The sequence below is a fragment of the Erpetoichthys calabaricus genome, chromosome 8 (genome assembly GCF_900747795.2).
Source record: "Erpetoichthys calabaricus chromosome 8, fErpCal1.3, whole genome shotgun sequence".
Taxonomy (NCBI): Eukaryota; Metazoa; Chordata; class Cladistia; order Polypteriformes; family Polypteridae; genus Erpetoichthys; species Erpetoichthys calabaricus.
The window spans coordinates 6,584,343-6,609,520 of NC_041401.2; the positions used below are offsets into that span (position 1 = coordinate 6,584,343).

General features: G+C 44.1%; 1 protein-coding gene across 1 annotated transcript in view; it reads left to right on the forward strand.

Annotated features, from left to right (window-relative positions):
- The window catches only part of ppp1r1c (protein phosphatase 1, regulatory (inhibitor) subunit 1C), an 80,401-nt gene that overhangs the window by 26,136 nt on the left and 29,087 nt on the right, over nucleotides 1-25,178 (forward strand). The window contains exons 3-4 of the mRNA XM_028806211.2: nucleotides 6,646-6,683; nucleotides 12,070-12,136. Of these exons, the coding sequence (XP_028662044.2) occupies nucleotides 6,646-6,683; nucleotides 12,070-12,136 (105 nt within the window). The remainder of the gene's footprint in view (nucleotides 1-6,645; nucleotides 6,684-12,069; nucleotides 12,137-25,178) is intronic.

The window sequence follows — 25,178 nt, forward strand, 5'->3', positions numbered from 1 at the left end:
AATGGATGTGTATGTTAGGGTTAGGGTTAGGGTTAGTTATTAAAGTGATTAAGTTAGCAAAAATTTAAAAAAGGAAATTTCAGAATATTACAAATGGGCCTTCTTCAGGTTTTAACCTACAGATGTTCTGCAGCAATTGAAGTAAATGAAGCCGTGCAAGTTGAAACAAACAATTTGTACAGGTGTCCCAACATGCGCTGATTACTTAAAAACCGAGTTGGAGCAGACTGTGTTACTACACCCTCTGAAGTACAGCACTCGGGTACAATCCCCAAGTTACGGACATCCGACCTACGATTTACGAGCGGGACCACAGCTGCAACGCATGCGCCTCAGTAACTGTCGCTCCGTTATCTTCGGCCTGGGGACACTGCAAGCGGTGGCTGGACGAAGGCTGGAGTTGGGCGACTTTGCTGCTTGCGCAGTGTAGTGTCCCTCGGGCAGCTCCCAGCGGCAAGCGGTGACCCGTGGTCCATTGTCACTGGGGCCACAGCTATCACTCATGTGCAGGACGGAGGCTTGATGGGGCGGTTCACTGCCTGCCCATCACATACGGCTGCCCCGTTCGTTCTCGGTGGGCGGCTGGTGATGCAGCAAGCGGTCACCCTGTTGTGGCTGAACGGAGGCCATTGAGGGTGAACGGGGTGGCAGGGAGTAGCACTGTAGTGTGCCTCGGGTGGCTGTCTGTTGAATGGGGGCGGTGGTGGGCGATTCGCTACCCGCCTTTGGCCGCACCGTGTTTGTTCTCAGTGGGCAGACGCTGCAGGCAGCATACTGTAGTGGAGGTGACTGTGTGGTGGACGGGTGGGGAATCGCCCCTCGCCACCCCATTCATTCTCAATAGCAAGCCTGCTTGTACTGTTACGTACATACTATAGCAGGAAGTTGTCAGTACATCAGACGTGTTGATGACGGGTGCCATCCTGCTATGATAACGTGTACAGTGCTGTGCAGAAGAGCTCATCTTAACCCTTCAAGAATGTCTCTGAAACACAAATCTGATGCAAGTGCTGGTGATACAGTACAGAAGACAAAAACCATCACCATGGAAAATAAAGTAGAAATAATAAAAAGGTCAGAGAGAGAGGTGACACTCCATCATTCATTGGCAGAGCACTTGGTTACAGTCGGCCAACAATAACATTAATTAAAATAATGTACCTGTTCCGATTACATACAAATTCAACTTAAGAACAAACCTACAGTCCCTATCTCGTACGTACAGTGCATCCAGAAAGTATTCCCAGCGCTTCATCACTTTTTCCACATTTTGTTATGTCACAGCCTTATTCCAAAATGGATTAAATTCATTTTTTTCCCCAGAATTCTACACACAACACCCCATAATGACGTGAAAAAAGTTTACTTGAGGTTTTTGCAAATTTATTAAAAATAAAAAAAATTGAGAAAGCACATGTACATAAGTATTCACAGCCTTTGTCATGAAGCTCAAAATTGAGCTCAGGTGCCTCCTGTTTCCCCTGATCATCCTTGAGATGTTTCTGCAGCTTCATTGGAGTCCACCTGTGGTAAATTCAGTTGACTGGACATGATTTGGAAAGGCACACACCTGTCTATAGAAGGTCCCACAGTTAACAGTTCATGTCAGAGCACAAACCAAGCATGAAGTCAAAGGAATTGTCTGTAGACCTCCGAGACAGGATTGTCTCGAGGCACAAATCTGGGGAAGGTTACAGAAAAAGTTCTGCTGCTTTGAAGGTCCCAATGAGCACAGTGGCCTCCATCATCCATAAGTGGAAGAAGTTCGAAACCACCAGGACTCTTTCTAGAGCTGGCCGGCCATCTGAACTGAGCGATCGGGGGGAGAAGGGCCTTAGTCAGGGAGGTGACCAAGAACCTGATGGTCACTCTGTCAGAGCTCCAGAGGTCCTCTGTGGAGAGAGGAGAACCTTCCAGAAGGACAACCATCTCTGCAGCAATCCACCAATCAGGCCTGTATGGTAGAGTGGCCAGACGGAAGCCACTCCTTAGTAAAAGGCACATGGCAGCCCACCTGGAGTTTGCCAAAAGGCACCTGAAGGACTCTCAGACAATGAGAAAGAAAATTCTCTGGTCTGATGAGACAAAGATTGAACTCTTTGGTGTGAATGCCAGGCGTCACGTTTGGAGGAAACCAGGCACCGCTCATCACCAGGCCAATACCATCTCTACAGTGAAGCATGGTGGTGGCAGCATCATGCTGTGGGGAACTGGGAGACTAGTCAGGATAACGGGAAAGATGACTGCACCAATGTACAGAGACATCCTGGATGAAAACCTGCTCCAGAGCGCTCTTGACCTCAGACTGGGGCGACGGTTCATCTTTCAGCAGGACAACGACCCTAAGCACACAGCCAAAATATCAAAGGAGTGGCTTCAGGACAACTCTGTGAATGTCCTTGAGTGGCCCAGCCAGAGCCCAGACTTGAATCTGATTGAACATCTCTGGAGAGATCTTCAAATGGCTGTGCACCGATGCTTCCCATCCAACCTGATGGAGCTGAGAGGTGCTGCTAAGAGGAATGGGCGAAACTGGCCAAGGATAGGTGTGCCAAGCTTGTGGCATCATATTCAACAAGACTTGAGGCTGGAATTGCTGACAAAGGGGCATCGACAAAGTATTGAGCAACGGCTGTGAATACTTATGGACATGGGATTTCTCAGTTTTTTTATTTTTAATAAATTTGCAAAAACCTCAAGTAAACTTTTTTCACGTTGTCATTATGGGGTGTTGTGTGTAGAATTCTGAGGAAAAAAATTAATTTAATCCATTTTGGAATAAGGCTGTAACATAACAAAATGTGGAAATAGTGATGCGCTGGGAATACTTTCTGGACGCACTGTAACCCGGGGACTGCCTGTATTTAGCCCCAATGTCGATTGCTTAAAGTGGCCTCGGCGACCCATCGTGAGACACTTCACAAACTGTCCTTGACCCTTTTCTATTGAATACAATGGTGAGTCACATCCCTCGGTGACCCTAAGAGATGGCAACACAGGACCCAAACTTAGAAACTGTCCCTCTGTCCACCTGAGGGACTCAAGAGAATAAGAACTTTGTCAAACGAGAGGAGACCGTTCAGTCCAGTCGTTTAGCTAATAGCTCAGATGTCCCCCGTTTCTCGTCCAGATCCTTCTTAAAGGTGAGGTTGAGGTTTCTGCTTCAACTCCATGGCTCTGTAATTTCTTTCAGATTCTCACAGCTCTTTACATAAAGACATGCTTCCTGATTTCAGTCCTAAATACTCTGTCCTCGAGTATGAGATTGAAAGAATTCCACAGCATCTTTGTATTCTGTGCCTTTGAGGATTTTGGGGACCTGGATGAGGTTCTCCTCTGTGCTCACCAAGCAGATTTAATTTTCTGAGTCGGTCAGAATATGTTTGGTGATGTGAGATCCCCATTGCCTTTGTTCTTATAATTCAGAGTTCTTACTCATTGGTTGTGCCCCCCTGTTGGTGATCCCATCTGGCACTATTCATGGTGGGGGGCTGGGGGTAATCATAAAGTTGACTCCAAGCACTTGAACCCCTAGAGCAGGCCATGGACAGCAGACACAACATGGTCATTCGAGTCAGAGGAGAAACCGGCATTCATGATGTCCTGTAGAGCAAAACCTCCATTAATAGCGTGATGCGCCTTTCTCTTTAGATTTCTGCTCCAAGTGGGGGGACACACTTGTTGATAGCTCAGCTTAATGATACCAGACCACCCACATTGAGCACCTCATCCTGTATATACATCAACATCAACACCATCCAACCTCTGCTCCTCAGGGACAAGCTGACAGAGATGGGAGTAGATTCATACCTGGTGGTATGGATCGTGGACTATCTTACAGACAGACCTCAGTATGTGTGTCTCGGGAACTGCAGGTCTGACATTGTGGTCAGCATTACAGGAGCACCACAGGGGACTGTACTTTCTCCGGTCCTGTTCAGCCTATATACATCGGACTTCCAATACAACTCGGAGTCCTGACACGTGCAAAAGTTCACTGACGACACTGCTATCGTGGGCTGCATCAGAAGTGGGCAGGAGGAGGAGTATAGGAACCTCATCAAGGACTTTGTTAAATGGTGCGACTCAAACCACCTACACCTGAACACCAGCAAAACCAAGGAGCTGGTAGTGGATTTTAGGAGGACCAGACCCCTCATGGACCCCGTGATCATCAAAGGTGACTGTGTGCAGAGGGTGCAGACCTATAAATACCTGGGAGTGCAGCTGGATGATAAATTGGACTGGACTGCCAATATTGATGCTCTGTGCAAGAGAGGACAGAGCTGACTATACTTCCTTAGAAGGCTGGCGTCCTTCAACATCTGCAATAAGATGCTGCAGATGTTCTATCAGACGGTTGTGGCGAGCGCCCTCTTCTACGCAGTGGTGTGCTGGGGAGGCAGCATAAAGAAGGATGCCTCATACCTGGACAAACTGGTGAAGAAGGCAGGCTCTATTGTAGGCACGGAGCTGGACAGTTTGACATCTGTGGCAGAGCGACGGGCGCTGAGCAGACTCCTGTCAATTATGGAGAATCCACTGCATCCACTGAACAGGATCATCTCCAGACAGAGGAGCAGCTTCAGAGACAGACTGAGGACATTGTTCCTCACCCACACTATGCGACTTTTCAATTCCACCTGGGGGTTTAAACGTTAACATTATACAAAGTTACTGTCTGTCTGTATACTTGCATTGTTATCAATCTTTAATTTAATATTGTTTATTAATCCCAAGGAGAAATTCCCATACTCCAGCAGCAGCATACTGATAGATAAATAGATACTTTATCTATCTATCTATCTATCTATCTATCTATCTATCTATCTATCTATCTATCTATCTATCTATCTATCTATCTATCTATCTATCTATCTATCTATCTATCAGATATAAAAGGCACTATATCTATCTATCTATATATCTATTGTGATGGGTGGCCGGCTAAATATTCCGGCCCACACCTCCAGGCCGCCAGGTGGAGCCCTCCCAACAGCATGGAGGTTCCCCAAACTCCAGCAGGGCCTTATGGACCTTGTAGTTTGTATACACAACCCTGCTGGATACCATGGGTACCACCAGGAGGGTTGGGGAGTGCTATGTGCCCTATAACCTGGAAGTATGTCCTGGTCACATGAACAGGAGAAACGACGTGATTCCGGGTTGAAGAAAGGAGCTTTTATCCGACCCGGAAGTGTTCACGGTCACATGGACAGAAGAGAGAAACGCTTCTGGGTCATGGACTATATAAAGGACTCTGAGAGACCAGAACGCTGAGCTGGATGGAAGGGTGGCTAAGTGTCTGGGAGAGGAGGATTGAGATTTATTGTGTTGATTAATTAGAGAATGGAGCTTTGTATGTGTAGTGTGCTTAGTGCACGTATTTATAATAAAAAGAAGTAGTATTGCACTTTTACCTTGTGTTTGGTGTGGTACCTGAGGGTTCAAGAGGTCGATAACAACCTCTACTGCTACTCTATCTATCTATCTATCTATCATATTAAAGACTAGCCTTATATATGTTCTTCTGACCACTGATCCCTTGCGGCTGCGGTTCCTCTTCCCCATTTCCATGCTCTAAGCAGGTTCCACTTCAAGGTCCTATTTGCTGTTTACACTCTGTTTTGTCTTGTAGAGTCCTCTATTGCTCTACTCTCTCCTTTTGAATTATTAATATGTAGCCTTTGTCAGAATGCCTCAAATCTCCCAGACTTACCACTGTTTATAAGGTATTATAGTATATATCTTCTCCCCACCTTCCCTTCAATCTCTATAACCTCAGGCAATTAGGTGTAGTAAAAGACAAGCAGGAGTTAAGTTACACATAAAATAATGTATTATTGGTACTATTCATAAATAATAACAATATGCAAAGTACATTTGAATACTGGCAACCATACAACCTGATTAAATGGTGATGTGTAGTTTCAGGCGGCACACAGACTTGTAGTTACTTAAAAATGTCTCTAGTTCATTTGTGGTCAGCTTTCAGCCAGGTGTCTGTCTCAATATGGCTGCCAAGCTGTGCTCTCCATTGTGTTGTCCTTTCAGTTCATCAGATGTTACTAATAGAGAGACAGTGAGGTTAAGCAAGCAGATTTATAGATTTTCTGTCCAACCCCTACAGCCAATAGGACATCGTGGTACTTAAAGGCTTCTTCTGATCCAAGCCAATTCCAAACAGCCACACTTCAGACCAATGGGGGAACAGAACGTCTTCACACCTGCCATCCCCCAAAAGCATTTGTTGAGGTAAAGCTTAGCAGTTAGGCAGACTGGCTTTGTGTGGTGGATGAGTGAGACTTTAGCAGACAAACATTTGTTTCAAGCACTTCCCCCAGCTCTGCCGTATAATTCACTTTCCTGACTTAGTTCTTACAAATAAAGACATATAAAATATTTATCAATTTATATGCAAAATCTCACATCACAACACACTCTCAAACTGGCTTTATCCAGTTGAGGGTTGTTGCAAGGCAGGAGATGATCCCAGGGAGAGTGTCCTCATCCATCAAACACAAAATCAAAGCCTAAAACATCTGCTGGCCGATTTCTCCATTGGATTGACCCCTGAAGCTGACAAAGTTTTGAGCTCTGGAGGTGAACACGTTGTCCTGTCACGACTTTCTTTTCTTTTTTCAGAATCTGCAGAGAAGAGGACAAACAACTCCCAAGGGGAGGTAAGTTCTCTTTACAAAATAATTAAACATTATAGAGCACCTTTCTCTGTTGTGCACCTTCCCAGGGTATGTTAAGTGGTCACACACGGGGTCCGTGTCCTGCTCTGGGTCACACAATGAGTGAGTGCTGAGGGTTGAATTCACATCCAGTTCCATATCCGCTGAGCCACACCACGTCCTCAACTTGTGCCTCAGCCTCGTGTTAAGGATTTATTGTGGGCCGGAAGTCAAAGTTGGCACCTCCTGGTGGTGCACGGTGGGAACAGCATCTTGGGTGCTGGTAATAAACTCAAAAAGAAGGTCTGATTTCTTGAAAACAAGTAAGGTGCTCTGATTAGGAATCCTTCTTCTACCCTGGTGATCAGTGTAGAAAATGAAAGACAGAAGACATCTCAAATAGTTGGGGCGCCATGAGTTACCCCATTTAATATCGGCGATGTTTTCTTGTTTAACATTTTATTACTGTGGCTGGTGTGACACTGCAGGGTGTCATAATGTGGGGTAGGAGCGAGAGGGACATCTGCAAGGCTTCAATGGTCATATCAGTCCTCTCCTTCTTTGTCTATCTGGAAAAGGCCTCACCCGAATGGGCCTAATCCCAACTCTAGTGGCCTGCCTCAGGCTTCACAGGCCCAAAAGGGATTTATGCTTCAAAAATAAACTTCAATGTCACAAAATGATCACAAAAGCCCCAAAAGAGAAAGGGTTGACCTTAAACCCTGCAAGAAAAGGGCAAACAAGGAATCTTTATAAAAAAGGTAATATTCATTTACCAAAAATTGAAAAATACAGTGAAAGGGTAAAATAGTCAAAAAGAATGGCCTAGAAAAGCAAACAAACGAGTTCCAATTCACAATCCATTAGAGAAATCCAAGAACGGTGGAGAAAAAGCAGCACAATCAGTAAGAAAGCAAGTCTTATCAAATGTGGCTGTAAATGAATGAATCTGAAACTTCTCAGCAGAGTTTTATAGTCGGGGGGGGGGGGGGGGCTCAGGAATAGTGATGTCAGGGCGGCCCCGCCTTCTGTGGCCCCACCCACTAACAACAAGGAACAAAAGCATATTTAAAGGGATGGCACACAATGACAAAAGTACAACTGAAAACAACAAAAATAACAGTAATCTTTCAAAATTGGCAAAAACAATAAAACAAAATATACTAAAATGAATACTGATGCATAATACAGTTATGATTTGGGGTCTCAGAAAAAGGTTTGAAGCCTCCCAGAAATCCCATAACACAGACCAGGACCTTCACCAGCCTGCCCAGATCTGGCCTCACCTCAGGCAGCCCGTCCCTAACTACTACCTGCAGACTTCGGCCTACGCTTGCCCAAAATGGGGTGCTAGCTTTGAAAGTTTGAAATGCAATGAAAGTCCAAACATTTCTTATAATTGGGAGAAAAACATCAAAATGTGATGCGATCCAAATAGGAATCATTATAAATTATGGATTTATTTAGAAAAAAAAAAATTAGAAAAATAAAACAAAAGGCACAAAATGGTAACAAAAGGATTTGCACACAAGAGCAATCCAAGGCAAACAGTCTGACCCAGAGAAGCAAAGGAACCACACAAGAAAAGCCGAAAATCCAAAGAAAAATCAGAATTCACAAAAGAACTCCTTACAATCTGGATGATCCACCGCTGAGACTCGCACTCCGACCTTCACACATCAGCAGTGGGAGGACCCAGCATTGGTGATATCAGGGAGGCCCCGCCTCCTGGGGCTCCACCCACAAGCACAAGGAACAGAACGACATTCAAAGTGACAGTACATAATTGAAAAAAAATCGCAATATAAAGACATTAAAAGTAATCAAAACATCAATAACACAAAATAAACATAATTTATAATGGAACAAATCACTAAACAACAAAATTAGATTCCTTATGAAATTACTAATAAAGGTGAAATAGAATACTCAATAAGCCAAATGTAATGAAACCATTCAACAATAATCATAGCACAGTCAGTTTGAGCTGTGACCACTAGGGGGCGGTACAGAGCCCCAAAACGCCAGACACAAGTCCCAGGTTCAAATCAATGGTTTATTATAAAATACAATCCTTGACAAAAGGCTTCTTTTTAATATTGTCAAACACAACACAGCTCTCTTTCTTTTGTTCTCTTTCTCTTCTCCTCCACAACTCCCAGGCGACTCCAGCTCACCCGGGGAAAGGCAGCGTGACTCCATTTATTCCAAGTACTTTCCAGGGTACTTCCAGAGCTAGAGCATATCCTGTTGGAAGCATTTCCAGGTCAAGCAGACCTCCTTGAAAGTAAGGAGAATAAATCTCCGCAGCACCCCCTGGTGGCACCCAGGGAACCCAACAGAGCTGCTCCATGGCACTACAGTTCCCAGCATGCACTACGGGAGTCCACTTGGGATGCTGCCATCTATGGTATGCAGTCCTCCCTGATTGTTCCATGATGCTGTCCTGCCTTTTCTTTCTCCTGACCTCCCAGGACTTTGACCCATCCTGGCAAGAATGCCAGCCCAGGCTGTGCCATCCATGACAGAGCCCAAACTGAAAAGGCAGACTCTAAAAAGCCTGCACAGGCCCAAAATCAGGTTCAGATTTTTAAAAGTTCAAAATTGCCCTTCAAGGGAGAGAATAAAATCTAAAACCTCTGACTTGACAAGTTAAGGTCAATGAAGAATCTTTAAAAATAAAAAAAAACTTGATTACTTAGATTGAATAAAATGCATCGCATTTGTCATTCCAACAGATGGCACATCACAAACATTACCACTGCTTTTTGATTTCAATAACAACGGGCATATAAAAGACACATTGAATATGTCATTCCAATGTCTGGTGCATCACAAACATGTGTAGCAGTGCACTTTACAACTAGAAATGGTTTTGATGTGCCATCTGTTGGAATGACAAATGCAATGCATTTGTCTCCTACATGCTTAACAAAATACATTTCAAGAGCTGTTGCACAGCAAATGTTCACAGTAAAAACACTAAGATGTACATTGATTACTTAGACTTAATAAAATGCATTGCATTTGTCATTCCAGCAGATGGTGCATCACAAATAGTAACTCTGCTTTTTTGATTCCAATATCAAATATATATATATATATATATATATATATATATATATATATTTACTATATATAACAGACATACTGTATGCATATGCATCAAATATATATATTGTATATAACAGAGACATATCTGCGGAGGGTTGGCACCCTGCCCGGGATTGGTTCCTGCCCTGTGCCCTGTGTTGGCTGGGATTGGCTCCAGCAGACCCCCGTGACCCTGTGTTCGGATTCAGCGGGTTGGAAAATGGATGGATGGATGGATGTTTTTGCGAAACACCATCTGTTGGAATGGAAAACACAAGGCATTTTATTATGACATGCATTTCAAAACACTTTCCAATAGATGGTGCACTGCAAATGTTAATGCTGAGGTGAACGTTGATTGTTTAGATCTCTGCCTCTCTTAGATGGGTTGCACAACTATCCATCCATCCATTTTCCAACCCGCTGAATCCAAACACAGGGTCACGGGGGTCCACTGGAGCCAATCCCAGCCAAGACAGGGCACAAGGCAGGAATCAATCCTGGGCAGGGTGCCAACCCACTGCAGGACACACACAAACACACCCACACACCAAGCATACACTAGGGCCAATTTAGAATCGCCAATCCACCTAACCTGCATGTCTTTGGACCGTAGTAGGAAACCGGAGCGCCCGGAGGAAACCCACGCAGACACGGGGAGAACATGCAAACTCCACACAGGGAGGATCCGGGAATCAAACCCGGGTCCCCAGGTCTCCTAACTGTGAGGCAGCAGCGCTACCCACTGTGCCACTGTGCCGCCCGTAGCACAACTAGTTTAATAACAATCAAAATAACGATAAAACAGTAAATAAACATAAGACAAGGAACAAACCCTGGCTGAAACACAACACCTACTGTTACACCGTGGGCACCAGTTCAGTGCCAGGCCTACTAACACCTGTAATGTCCTGCTTAAAATTTCCAAATAAGCTAATAAACACGTCTTTGGGAATGTGGGAGGAAAACCGACGCAAACATGGACAGAATATATAGATACAGACGATTACCAGGAAAAGGATTTGAACCCAGGATCCATGAGGTAGTGCCACTGACCACTGTGCCAAAATACATTGGTAAGTACCGGTCAATGTGTGGTACCGAAAGGAGCTATATAAGCCTTGAGACACGCTTGCTGATATTAGGTGCTCTTGTGCTGTGACTCTTTAGGTCAGTGGTTCTCAAACTGGGGGGGGGGGCGCGTAGTAACAAAAAGGGGGGGTGCGAAGATGTGAAAAAAAGAAAACAAGAATCAAAATATGAAAAATACAACTATTGAAACCAAAACAAATTAACTTAAACTACATTCTGATACTAGTAAAATAAATATAGAGTTAGATAAATGTCGATAAAAGTTAAATAGGTATATCTATCTATCTATCTATCTATCTATCTATCTATCTATCTATCTATCTATCTATCTATCATATAGTGCCTTTCATATCTATCTATCTATCTATCTATCTATCTATCTATCTATCTATCTATCTATCTATCTATCTATCTATCATATAGTGCCTTTCATATCTATCTATCTATCTATCTATCTATCTATCTATCTATCTATCTATCTATCTATCTATCTATCTATCTATCTATCTATCATCCTGCCGACTATACTAAAATTAATATCTATCTATCTATCTATCTATCTATCTATCTATCTATCTATCTATCTATCTATCTTTCTATCTATCTATCTATCCATCTATCTATCTATCTATATATCTATCTATCCATCTATCTATCTATTCTATCTCTCTATCTCTATCTATCTATCTATCTATCTATCTATCTATCTATCTATCTATCTATCTATCTATCTATCTATCTATCTATCTATCTATATATCTATCTATCTATTATATAGTGCCTTTCACATCTATCTATCTATCTATCTATCTATCTATCTATCTATCTATCTATCTATCTATCTATCTATCTCTCTATCTATCTATCTATCTATCTATCTATCTATCTATCTATCTATATTATGAATCTATGATATATCATTAATTAAAAAAGAACAAATTGGTATTAGTGGGCTCCTTTTCAAAACAAACTGTTATGAAAACTCGGGTCACAAATACTTAAAGGTTGAGAAACGCTGCTTTAGGTGAAGAGCCTTTGAACCTCGTGACAGGTTCTCTTTCTCTCTTTCTCTTTCCAAATTTGTGCGCAGCTCTCCTCGTGTTTCTCATAAACGAAGTTTTATTGATTCACTAAAGGCTGACTTGCCCAAAATAGCATCTCCCTAATCCAATCTCTCTCCACTCTTTTCCATCATGTCTGCCAGATGCAGAGCGCCGAGATGTCGCCGAAGCAGCGGAAGCAGAGCGTCTTCACGCCCCCCGCCTTGAAAGGTAGGCTGCCGTCCTGGGACTCCTCGGGGTGTGCGGAGTGTCGGCGCGGCTTCATCTCTGCAACTTGATTGGTCCGCGCCGAGTCAGTTGTGACAAAGTGGCGACATCGCATTTCTGTTACTTTCAAGTCTTCGGGGTTTGCCCTACGATGATGTGGATGTGCTGTGTCAGCATGAGCTTTAAGAACAAATCCATCTTTGTTTGTATGAAATTTAAATGAATTCATAAAAAAAAAAACAAGTTTGTTCATCTGAAGTATTTTAATGAATGTCTGAGGAAATGACCAGCATGAAGTTCTCTCAGTTTACTAAGCTTCTCACACAGTTTGTTTAACTGGAAAAGAAAAGAGGCCAACAGCTTGTGACTTGTGGTTCAAACCCCCCTTTGTTTGTTAAGCCTGGCTATAATGTTAGGCAGCAGTTTGCTGTTTTAATAACTTAACGGTAAAATCAGGGCTTAGCGGAGTCACCGTGACAGATGGGTCCAACTGGAGATCCCCACAGCTCTGTGATTCAGTAGCTACTCTCGACGGCCAATTGGATTGTGGGTTTTTGTCTCCTGGTTTACTTGACTTGAGTCAGACAAATCCGCACCCCACCCTACCCCACTCTACCCTTAACCATAGTGTAACCAGGTGTCATCACTGATGCATAATATAAAGCAGGGGTCCCCCACTCTGGTTCTGGAGGGCTGCTGGTTTTCATTCTAACCCTTTTCTTAATCAGTGACCTGTTTTTGCTGCTAATTAACTCCTTTTACATTCATTGTAATTAACCTGCTCTTAAAGACTCAGACCCCTGAATTGTTTCCTTTTCCTTAATTAGCCGCCAAACAATAACAAGATACAAAATACGACCAGCAAACTGCGTCCATCATGCAATACCTGAAAATAAAGAAAAGATGAAGGTCTCAGGAATGTTGATCTGCTCAGGTCCACAAAACATTTGACCAGAGCTCTTAGAAAAGAGAAAATCAACAATTTCGGAAATGTCTGCTGTTACACAGTGCGAGCAGCAACAAGCCATGGAATTAAAGAAAAAGTTTAATTAATGACAAGAATCAAAGACTAATTAAGGAACTGGTTGGAGTGAAATTGGCTTAGGTGGTCTTCTATTGGCTCCCTCACTTCACGTTTCATTTCCGTTTGGGTGCCATTTAAGGAAAGAAATGCAGCAAATCAGAGAGACAATGAAGAAATTCAGGGGAACAGATCTTAAAAAAGCAATTCAATTAAATTGAAAGGAAAAGGAGTTAATTAGCAGCAAAAACTGGTTAACCAATTAAGGAAACAGTGAGAATGAAAACCTGCAGCCACTGTGGCCCTCCAGGACCAGAGTTGGGGACCCCCATGACATTAAGAGACACCCTCCTCAATGGAGTGGAGCTCTGGAGGTCGGCAGCTCGAGTCTACTGCCAGTCTAGTACTCCTGTCCTTGGTACGGCCGCCTGTGTGTCGAGTGGGTATTGCGGGGGTCTCTACTGACTTCACAGCGGCTTGTAGAGCTGACTGGTATTTTCATGTCATACTGAAAAAAGATTTTGTTGTTTTTGGTTTGCTGTGTTACAAGATATCAGCTGATAATCTGTTTGTTACATTTAAATTTCTTATGTCCTTTGTAGTCCTTTTTGGTTCTTTGATTATTATCATTTATGGTAATGTTATTTAAGTTGATTTGTTTCATTATATATTCGTTATGTTAATTGGGTTTTATGTATCAATGCCTGTTCTTATGTGTTCCTTGTGTTTTGTGGGTGTTTCCCTAAGAGGTGGGGCCACCTGTCAATCTCTGTTGAGGGACTGCCCCCTGCCCTATAAAGGTGGAATTGCAGTCCCTCCAGGGTACATTTGTATTGCGAATTCTCAGGCATCCTGGCTTTTCTGTTTTTGGGATTCTGATTTCTGGATAGTGTTTTGGGTCTTGTTTGCATAGGATTGCCTTTTTTGGCCAATCCCTTTTTTTTTTGTTGTTAATAAATTATTCATTTTTAAGTATTTTTTTTGTTGCCTTGTTCTTTACTAGCTGGGGTTTTAATGGTGATTCCCCACCCTAAGTGAGACGTTTCAGAGTATTTTTTTTAAACTTTGAGAGTAAAGTATATTTAGCTGGTTCACATGCTGAATAATTCATGCAAAAGCTTGACAGGAGCCATCATCACGCAATAATCCGTGTTACTCACCTCACCTTGCAGTGGTTTGAGTGTTCTGGCTGATCAGGCTAAGAAGGAAGCCTTCTGATTTGAACAGAACTGGAGTTCTGCTAGAGGACATCAACATGAGTTAACATCAACTGTCGAGTGGATCAGCCTGATTGTACGAGTCACCGCGTCAGCTCTTCACATCAAAACGTTGAAATGCTGCTTCATGCTAACTGCACACCCCCCCCCACACCACACACAATCACACACCTCCCCCATGTCCCCATAGTCAGGCGATCACATGACCAGTGGAAAGCCATCAGCTTCGGGCCGTTAACAGAGGACAGACTTCTGAAAACAACACAGGGCTTTATGGCCTAAATTAGCACTTATAAATTATTAAGGGAGGCTCTAACTAAAGGAGAACCAGCCGTCCCGGGAGGCCGAGCAGGAATCCCTCCAAAGAGCCTGAAAGTGACGCCTGTGAGCTTTAAATTGTCTGTAGAGTCAAATGAATTAGGGTGACGTGATGGACAAAAGGGACAGGAGAACACAGAGTTTAATGGTTATCATATAGTGCCTTTCATATCTATCTATCTATCTATCTATCTATCTATCTATCTATCTATCTATCTATCTATCTATCTATCTATCTATCATATAGTGCCTTTCCTATCTATCTATCTATCTATCTATCTATCTATCTATCTATCTATCTATCTATCTATCTATCTATCTATCTATTATATAGTGCCTTTCATATCTATCTATCTATCTATCTATCTATCTATCTATCTATCTATCTATCTATCTATCTATCTATCTATCTATCTATCTATCTATCTATCTATCTATTATATAGTGCCTTTCATATCTATCTATCTATCTATCTATCTATCTATCTATCTATCTATCTATCTATCTATCTATCTATCTATCTATCTATCTATTATATAGTGCCTTTCATATCTATCTATCTATCTATCTATCTATCTATCTATCTATCTATCTATCTATCTATCTATCTATCTATCTATCTATCTATCTATCTATCTATCTATTATATAGTGCCTTTCATATCTATCTATCTATCTATCTATCTATCTATCTATCTATCTATCTATCTATCTATCTATTATATAGTGCCTTTCATATCTATCTATCTATCTATCTATCTATCTATCTATCTATCTATCTATCTATCTATCTATCTATCTATCTATCTATCTATCTATTATATAGTGCCTTTCATATCTATCTATCTATCTATCTATCTATCTCTATCTATCTATCTATCATATAGTGCCTTTCACACTATCTATCTATCTATCTATCTATCTATCTATCTATCTATCTATCTATCTATCTATCTATCTATCTATCTATCTATCTATCTATCTATTATATAGTGCCTTTCATATCTATCTATCTATCTATCTATCTATCTATCTATCTATCTATCTATCTATCTATCTGTCTGTCTGTCTGTCTGTCTGTCTGTCTGTCTGTCTGTCTGTCTCTCTCTCTCTCTCTCTCTCTCTCTCTCTCTCTCTCTCTCTCTCTCTCTCTCTCTCTCTCTCTCTCTCTATCTATCTATCTATCTATCTATCTATCTATCTATCTATTATATAGTGCCTTTCATATCTATCTATCTATCTATCTATCTATCTATCTATCTATCTATCTATCTATCTATCTATCTATCTATGTAGTGCCTTTCATTCCAACTTTAGACATTGCTGTTCAAATCCTTTGGCCAATAAGACGTCATGGTTCAAAATGGCCTCTGATTCAAAGCCAATCCCAAACAGCTGGACTTCAGACCAATGGGGGCACACGATGGCTTCTCACACCTGCCCTCCAGCAGTGGATTGGTTTATAGATTTGCCCCTCCCCATGATGCAACCCCCACCCCCCACCGTTTGTTTAGTTGAAGTTTGCCAGCTAGCTGCTGTTATGGCCTTCCTGTGGGGATGTCACATAGAATGTCCTTACAGAATCCCCCTCACCCCCCAATCCTACAATAACATTCACACCCTGAGTCAGTGCTAAAGACTCAGAGGTTGGTTAGTTAGACATGAAAGTCCACCAAGCCTAAGGAAACATTAGCATTTTAATCAGAATGTCTAGCTTATCAACTTGTATACAAAATATGACTTCACCACAGCCAGAGACCCATTCGTTGGGCCTGCTCATTCTGCAGGAGGTCATTGGAAACTAGCTGGCATAAATGGGCTCTTCTGGACTGGCCAGTGAAGTTCCTCGCCCGCCTTCTTGGCCCTCTTCACCACGTGTGAGACTCCTCCTCATAACAGTCCCAGTGTCGGCTTTGGCTTTGTGACTTAGGAGTTTGTTTCTGATTCCCACAATTCTTAATTTTAAGAGGAGTTTCCTGGCTTCCCCTTAATTTCCACTGGTGTCCACGAGTATGTGACTCACCTTAAAGCTGAAAGAATTCTACTGGATCTGCTTTATGGATGCCTTTGATGATCTTGAAGACCCCCTTCGCTGTCTCCTCTGATCCTCGAGACTAGACGGCTCTAATTCTTTGAGTCGGTCACAGTAGGACATGTCCCTAAGTCCTGGTCATTCCTAGTTGCTCTCCTCTGCACAGCTTCAAGTACTGCTCTGTCTTTCTTGTATCGTGGTGACCCCTGAACCACACACATGACCCCCTGTTGTGGTCTGACTAGTGGGTTACTTAGTCTGAGCATACCATCCCTCGATTTAAATTAATCAGTTTTAATGACCTCGTGGGCACGGCCATCAGCAGTGTGTCTGTCTGCAGAGTGTCGACCTCGTCATTGAGAGGTTTACTTACCTTGGCAGTGACATTCACGTCTCTGGTGACTCTTCCTATGAAGTCAGTAGATGGATTAGGAGATCATGGGGGGGTCATGAGGTCACTGGAAAGGGGTGTGTGACGCTCCTGATATCTGTAAAAGGACGAAGGTCCAAGTCTTTAGAGTCCTGGTGCTCCCTGTTTGTGAGACACAGATGTTATCCAGTCACCTGAGATGAAGACTGAACTCCTTCATGTGTGTCTCTTCAGAGGGTCCTTGGGTCCCACTGGTTGGACTTTGTGTTGCTCATGGAGTCCCGAATGAGGCACATGACCAACATTGTGAGGGAGCGTCAGTTATAACACTACAGCCATGTGGCGCGATTCCCCCGAGGACCCGAGTGGCTGGACCAGGCCAAGGGGTCACCCACATAACACCTGACTGTGGAAGATAGAAGCTCATTTCTGGGGGGGTGCCAACTGGGATCCCGAAATGTTTAGTCGTGTGGTGGGTGCTGTACCAGTGCATGCCCCTCCAACCTGACCTGACCTCTTTTTACTATATAATCCTCCATTTCTGTTTGCTTCTGCACATTGCTTACGTGATGAGACTGCTGTATCAACATCAACCCTGTCACAGACAACATGGGTTAGGTGGCATTCTGGCCAGGATGTGATGGTTCCTTACCTGTTCTGGAAATCTCTAGAATGGAAGGACGAGGATGAGGATGGTGCTTCACTTCACTTTGCCTGTTCGCTATTGGATTGAGTTTAGATTTTTCAAGTTCCTGAATGCTTTAGCCCCCCCTCTTATATTACTGACCTCTAATGCCCTCACACTCCTTCACGGTCACTGAGGTCCTCTGCCCTGAAGTCGTTTGTTGTGCCGAGTTCTCGACTTCAGCTTTGAGGGGGGCCCCTAAACTTTGGAATTGTCGACCTTTTCATATGAGGTCAACCCCAACATTGGTCACTTTTAAATCCCACCTGAAAGATGAGCTTTTGATCTTAGCTGTTTAAAGTTGTATGAGAGTTCTGTTTTTGAAATGAATTTATTTATTTTGATGCATTTACAGTACATCTGGAAAGTATTCACAGCGCTTCATCACTTTTTCCACATTTTGTTATGTTACAGCCTTATTCCAAAATGGATTAAATTCATTTTTTTCCTCACAATTCTACACACAACACCCCATAATGACAACATGAAAAAAGTTTACTTGAGGTTTTTGCAAATTTATTAAAAATAAAAAAACTGAGAAATCCCATGTCCATAAGTATTCACAGCCTTTGCCATGAAGCTCAAAATTGAGCTCAGGTGCATCCTGTTTTCCCTGATCATCCTTGAGATGTTTCTGCAGCTTCATTGGAGTCCACCTGTGGTAAATTCAGTTGACTGGACATGATTTGGAAAGGCACACACCTGTCTATAGAAGGTCCCACAGTTGACAGTTCATGTCAGAGCACAAACCAAGCATGAAGTCAAAGGAATTGTCTGTAGACCTCCGAGACAGGATTGTCTCCAGGCACAAATCTGGGGAAGGTTACAGAAACATTTCTGCTGCTTTGAAGGTCCCAATGAGCACAGTGGCCTCCATCATCCATAAGTGGAAGAAGTTCGAAACCACCAGGACTCTTCCTAGAGCTGGCCAGCCATCTAAACTGAGCGATCGGGGGAGAAGGGCCTTAGTCAGGGAGGTGATCAAGAACACGATGGTCACTCTGTCAGAGCTCCAGAGGTCCTCTGTGGACAGAGGAGAACCTTCCAGAAGGACAACCATCTCTGCAGCAATCCACCAACCAGGCCTGTATGGTAGAGTGGCCAGACGGAAGCCACTCCTTAGTAAAAGGCACATGGCAGCCCACCTGGAGTTTGCCAAAAGGCTCCTGAGGGACTCTCAGACCATGAGAAAGAAAATTCTCTGGTCTGATGAGACAAAGATTGAACTCTTTGGTGTGAATGCCAGGCATCACGTTTGGAGGAAACCAGGCACCGCTCATCACCAGGCCAATACCATCCCTACAGTGAAGCATGGTGGTGGCAGCATCATGCTGTGGGGACTGGCAGACTAGTCAGGATAAAGGGAAAGATGACTGCAGCAATGTACAGAGACATCCTGGATGAAAACCTGCTCCAGAGCGCTCTTGACCTCAGACTGGGGCGACGGTTCATCTTTCAGCAGGACAACGACCCTAAGCACACAGCCAAGATATCAAAGGAGTGGCTTCAGGACAACTCTGTGAATGTCCTTGAGTGGCCCAGCCAGAGCCCACACTTGAATCCGATTGAACATCTCTGGAGAGATCTTAAAATGGCTGTGCACCGACGCTTCCCATCCAACCTGATGGAGCTTGAGAGGTGCTGCAAAGAGGAATGGGCGACACTGGCCAAGGATAGGTGTGCCAAGCTTGTGGCATCATATTCAACAAGACTTGAGGCTGGAATTGCTGCCAAAGGGGCATCGACAAAGTATTGAGCAAAGGCTGTGAATACTTATGGACATGGGATTTCTCAGTTTTTTTATTTTTAATAAATTTGCAAAAACCTCAAGTAAACTTTTTTCACGTTGTCATTATGGGGTGTCGTGTGTAGAATTCTGAGGAAAAAAATGAATTTAATCCATTTTGGAGTAAGGCTGTAACAAAACAAAATGTGGAAAAAGTGATGAAGCGCTGTGATTACTTTCTGGATGCACTGTACTTACTGTATCTGTGTATGTATTTGTGTATTTGGTCAAGTTCTGTTGTTTCAAATGTGCTTTGTGAATAAAATTGACTTGACGAGAAAGACACATAAGGACAGTAGGAGACATCCCCCCTGTACACTGGCTGGCAGCTGCCCTCAGGTGAACGTTCCAATTGTGCAGCCGCAGGGCACCATGGGAACTGTAGTTCCAATGAGCAGTCCTGTTGGGAATCTTGGAGGCTGCCACAAGGACCCTTTTCTGTCCTAGGGAAGTTCCTCCTGACCCAGAAGTGCTTGTTGGAGGCAGTGTCAATGCACCGGAGATCCTCCTCAAGTCTGGGCTGAAAAGGATATGCGCCATCTCCCCCCGGGGGAGTCTAAGTCGGTGGTTTAGTAAGGCAAAACTCAACTTGGAGGAATGGAGGAGAAAGAAATGGATTGTGTTTACGTTTGTTAAATCATGTAAGGAAGCCTTTGTAAGGTATTCAGTTTAATTAAAGGGGTGACTTGAACCTTGGACAATTGCATTGTGTGAGCTGGCCAGGACACAGACAAGCGAACACCGAGGGTTCAACCACCAACACACTCTTATTCATAATTACAGTACACACAACCCAGTACTCCCATACTAATCACCCGTCAAGTCCTGGCCTATCACAATGTCTTTCTCTCTTCTTGACCGCCTCCACCCCTCTCCTCCGAGCTCCGTCCACTTCCACCCAACTCCAGCCATCGAATGGATGGAGGCGGCCCCTTTTATATTCACCCGGACGTGCTCCATGTGCCTCCCGATAAACTTCTGCCTGCACTTCCGCCACACCAGGAAGCACTCCAGGTGTCCCTGGTCTTCGTCCCCCCAGCACTTCCAGGTGTGGCAGAAGTGCTGAAGACCTGGGTTCTCCTGGCATTTGGGTGCCCCCTGGTGGTGACCACGGGCCCCTATAGGGTTGAGCTTCCATACTCCTTTCCCGTGGTCCCCATAGCCACCAGGGAGGTCGCCCCCTCGTGGTCCGGAGGAGGCGTAATCCCTCCTTCGGTCATTCCAGGTGTCTCAGCTGGGTACCACCCCTAGCCACTCGCCATAGCATGTGTAGTTGTGTCTGGGTGTTTGGGGCTCTGCTGTGCCCCCTTACAGGTCACAACCCCTAAATCTTTTTTTTTAGAGGTTTCTTCCTGCAGTAGAGTGTCTCCCATCTTGTATTTATAATTGAAGTTTCTTTTGGCCATGTTTAGCACCTCGCACATTCCAACCTTAAACTGCACTTTTCTGCAGCTCCTCTCTCTCTCTTTCTTCTGACTTACTGCACTGCCAGTCCCACCTCACACCACTCATTTGAGGTCAAGGGTAACACCACCGTCTCTGCTCACTGTCCCAAACTCCCTAAGCTGTTCCTTCTGGGGTCTCAGCTGTGGCCGACTCCCCAGGTTGATGGATTTTAGCAGCACCTCCGGCTGAAGTGTGTGCAGGTTTATTGCTCTCCAGCCACACCTGCTGTTTCCACATTCTGCACCCGAATAAATTCTTGCCTTGCTTAAGCACGTGGAGAATAAGGTGGCAGAGGTGATGAAAATATACGTGGTAATCGCACAAATTTCAATTTGCAAAGCAAAACACCATTTCACTTGAAATGTTTGACTCATCACCTGCTTACCTGGGGCCTCACTTATAAAATGTGCCTACGCTCGGAAATGTCCATCACCTGTCTCTTATGTAAAGGTTGGGATTTATAAAAGAATAACTTGCCGTGAACGTAATGGGACATTTCAACCTTCTCGGACCTTTTTGATGTTGACATTTTAGATGCCACAGGGGCATCCCAGCCAGAAGAGGGTTAGGACAGGAGGCTCCTAACAATCAAACAGGTATCCCGGCTGGGGAAGTGAAAGGGATCAGACCCGGAAGAGATGGCCAGATAGGATGGACTGACATCCCACCGGAGCTGGAAGATTTCACTGGGAACTGTTTACTCCCCCAGCACATTAGATGGCAACGGCCCTGGATAGCTGTGCCCAGTATGGAACCAGTAGGGCAGGCTGGGAAATGTAGTCTAGCAACACAGCTCTGCTGGAACCCCTAGGTGTGCTGCAGGGAGATGCGTCACCTCAAATGGGACTTCCACATGACCTGGAAGTACTTCCATCAGGCAGTGGTCCTAGCACCTAGGTCCTTAATAAAAGGGTCTGCACCCTCTTGTCCAGGTGAGTTGGAGTTGGGAGGAAGAAAGGCAACACTCAACTGGAGGAGAACAGTGTGGCGGAGATAGTATTGAGGAGATATTGTGCTACTTTGTCCTACTGTAGAAGGAATTTGGCTCTTGGTGTGTTTGTGTTGCGAGTTTGGGCCGTTGACGCCCTGGTCTCTTTCACAATATTTTAATGACTCGAGGCAGCCGGACGAGGAAGTGAACAGTGAATCTCATTCTGTTGCGTATTTCAATGGTGTGTCACTCACATTCTGATGTTTTTTAGCAAATTATATCTCATTTGAGTGGCGTGATCTCTCAGTGCAGCTCTCTTCAATGTCATCAGTTAACACCTAATCCATTCATTAATGTCAATGGCTTTCTGCGTATAGTCCATCTCTATGGCCTGCAACAAAGGGTGTGCTGCATGTTGAATGACAGGACTGGCAGTGGCAGGATTCACCCTTTTGGGGGACATCGCCAGTGGTAGGCTATGCATGGAGCGAGTGTTCAGGGATGGTGATGATTTTTTTTGGCTCATAACGAACCCGATTGTGACTTTGTAGAACAGGATTTCTTAAACTTTGTTAAGAAAAAGGAGGCGGTTTAAAACACATGGACTGAAGAAATTGGTCGGGGGGGGGCCTGTTTGGGTTCAGGTGTTTTAGGAAGAAGCCCTGTGGGTGGAGCCTTTGTAGCGCAGGATTTTGCCACCCTTCACTTTTCTCCAGCCATGTGTTCTCACTTGAGAATCACGTCTGGCCCTGTGTGCTGCGTGTGACGCTTGCCATCTTACTCATTAAGCCTAATTGATAGGATTGCAGTGATGTTTAGTACATCATAGACAACTTGTATAAAGTTTCTATCAGGTGATCGTGGGATACACCAATAAGAGAGCAGATATACACACACGATCGCTGATAGAATGGACAATTGGGTTCATTAAAAGGTAACTGGTGGTGTTTGGACTGGGCGGGCGATCTGTTTGCTGCATTATGATGGGTTGAGGATTGCAGTGACGTTTAGTACATCATAGACAACTCGTATAAAGTTTCTATCAGGTGATCGTGGGATACACCAATAAGAGAGCAGGAGGATTGCAGTGACGTTTAGTACATCATAGACAACTCGTATAAAGTTTCTATCAAGTGATCGTGGGATACACCAATAAGAGAGCAGATATACGCACACGATCGCTGATAAAATGGACAGCGATGGGTTCATTCAAAGGTAGCTGGTGGTGTTTGGACTGGGCGGGCGATCTGTTTGCTGCATTATGATGGCTTGTGAAGTACAGCACAACGGAGGGCAGAAACATGGACTGCCCCTGCCACCTGAGGTAGGCCAAGATGAGCCTGTGGATGACCCAGAGTGGCAATTCAAAGACATTTGGATGTTGTACATCGATTGTAAAGAGACTTGGGTGTATTGCAACCTTGACATTTACGTTGTAAAGTGATTTTATAAGTTCCTGCGCGCCTCATATGTCACAGTCAATTTACGCTGGGTCCTGTGGCAGTCTGGACACTACATGATGGCATGTTACTTTTGCTCTCTGCACTCAGCTGCTTTCACTCTCGTTTTTTCTTTCCCGCAGTGAGACCAGCAAATGGATGTTTTTGTGATTCTCCTCCTCTGTCAGTAACACCTCAAGACCACGTTCACTAAAGTTTAGTTTTTCCGTGTCCTCAAATGGTTTGTAGTAAAGACGCCACTCAGGGCCATGGCCAGATGTATATGCTGATTAGATCATGAATAATTCAAGAAGGTGTTTTTGTTTTTATGCCCTATATGGTTACTGGTGAGAGGTGATGGGCGTGGCTAAAAGTGTGGGCCTGAGTTTGATTTGAAGCTTAGAAAGGAAGTTGCCTTGCCACGTGGCCTACGTATGGTTTTATTGGCTTCATTTTTTTATTGTGCTTATGCCATAGTTTGCCTTTTGGGCATAAATGAAATTGTGGTTTGATATTCATATTATGTGGTATTATTAACTCTTTCAGGGCTGATGTCAACTTTTGTCAAAATTCAGGGGTAGGGGACGGTAATCAGCTGTAAACTGCAACAAAACTTGCCATTACATTTTAGTTCGACTCTCTTTGGTAGAAGGACAGTTATATAGCTTTGTCCATTTAACCTCGAACACCTATGCGTGTGTGAGTAGCGAAGAGCAAACAACCTCTAAAATGGCATTGACATCTGGTGAGAGACCAAAGCAAATGTGCAAAGCAAAATACTCCATGGAGGTTTCACGCAATTTCATTGAATAGGACTCTGACTTGTTGGACTCCAACCTGGAGATCCATCCATCCATCCATTTTCCAACCCGCTGAATCCGAACACAGGGTCACGGGGGTCTGCTGGAGCCAATCCCAGCCAACACAGGGCACAAGGCAGGAACCAATCCCGGGCAGGGTGCCAACCCACCGCAGGACACACACAAACACACCCACACACCAAGCACACACCAAGCACACAATTTAGAATCGCCAATCCACCTAACCTGCATGTCTTTGGACTGTGGGAGGAAACCGGAGCAGACATGGGGAGAACATGCAAACTCCACGCAGGGAGGACCTGGGAAGCGAACCCAGGTCCCCTGATCTCCCAACTGCGAGGCAGCAGCGCTACCCACTGCGCCACTGTGCCACCCCAACCTGGAGATGGATATCAAAAAAAGACAGTGAGGTGCCAGCATCGTCTGATCAGTCCCCAGCTGATCGTGGGGCTGAACATTTTCATGTAGCGTTCACCTGGGAGGACCACCACATATGATGACAAGAGGTACAAACCAGATTGTGTCACACTGCGATCACAGCCAGGCAGCCGGCCCACCGTGCATTCCTACTGCCCATCGAGGTGCCCCTGCACAGCGACTGCCGCCAGAGATGCCAAACATGCGTCAACAGCATCCATAGCACTTATCAACAGACATTTTATGTTGATTTATGTGAGTTTTTTGGAAAAAATATTCAGCCCTCAAAGAGTTAAATCATATTATGTGATATCTTCTACTGTTAAATTCTGCTACGTACTTGTAAAATTTTTATTTTTGTACTGTATTGAGGATTATTTGTGTTTTGTTCTGTGTATTTTATTATACTGAACTCCCTTCTTTTTGACACCCTCAGCACACCCACCTACTTGGTAAGGGGTCTCTCTTTGAACTGCCTTTCCGGAGGTTTCTTCCATTGTTTCCCTACAAGGTTTTTTTTTGGGAGTTTTTCCTTGTCTTCTTAGAGGGTCAAGGCTGGGGGG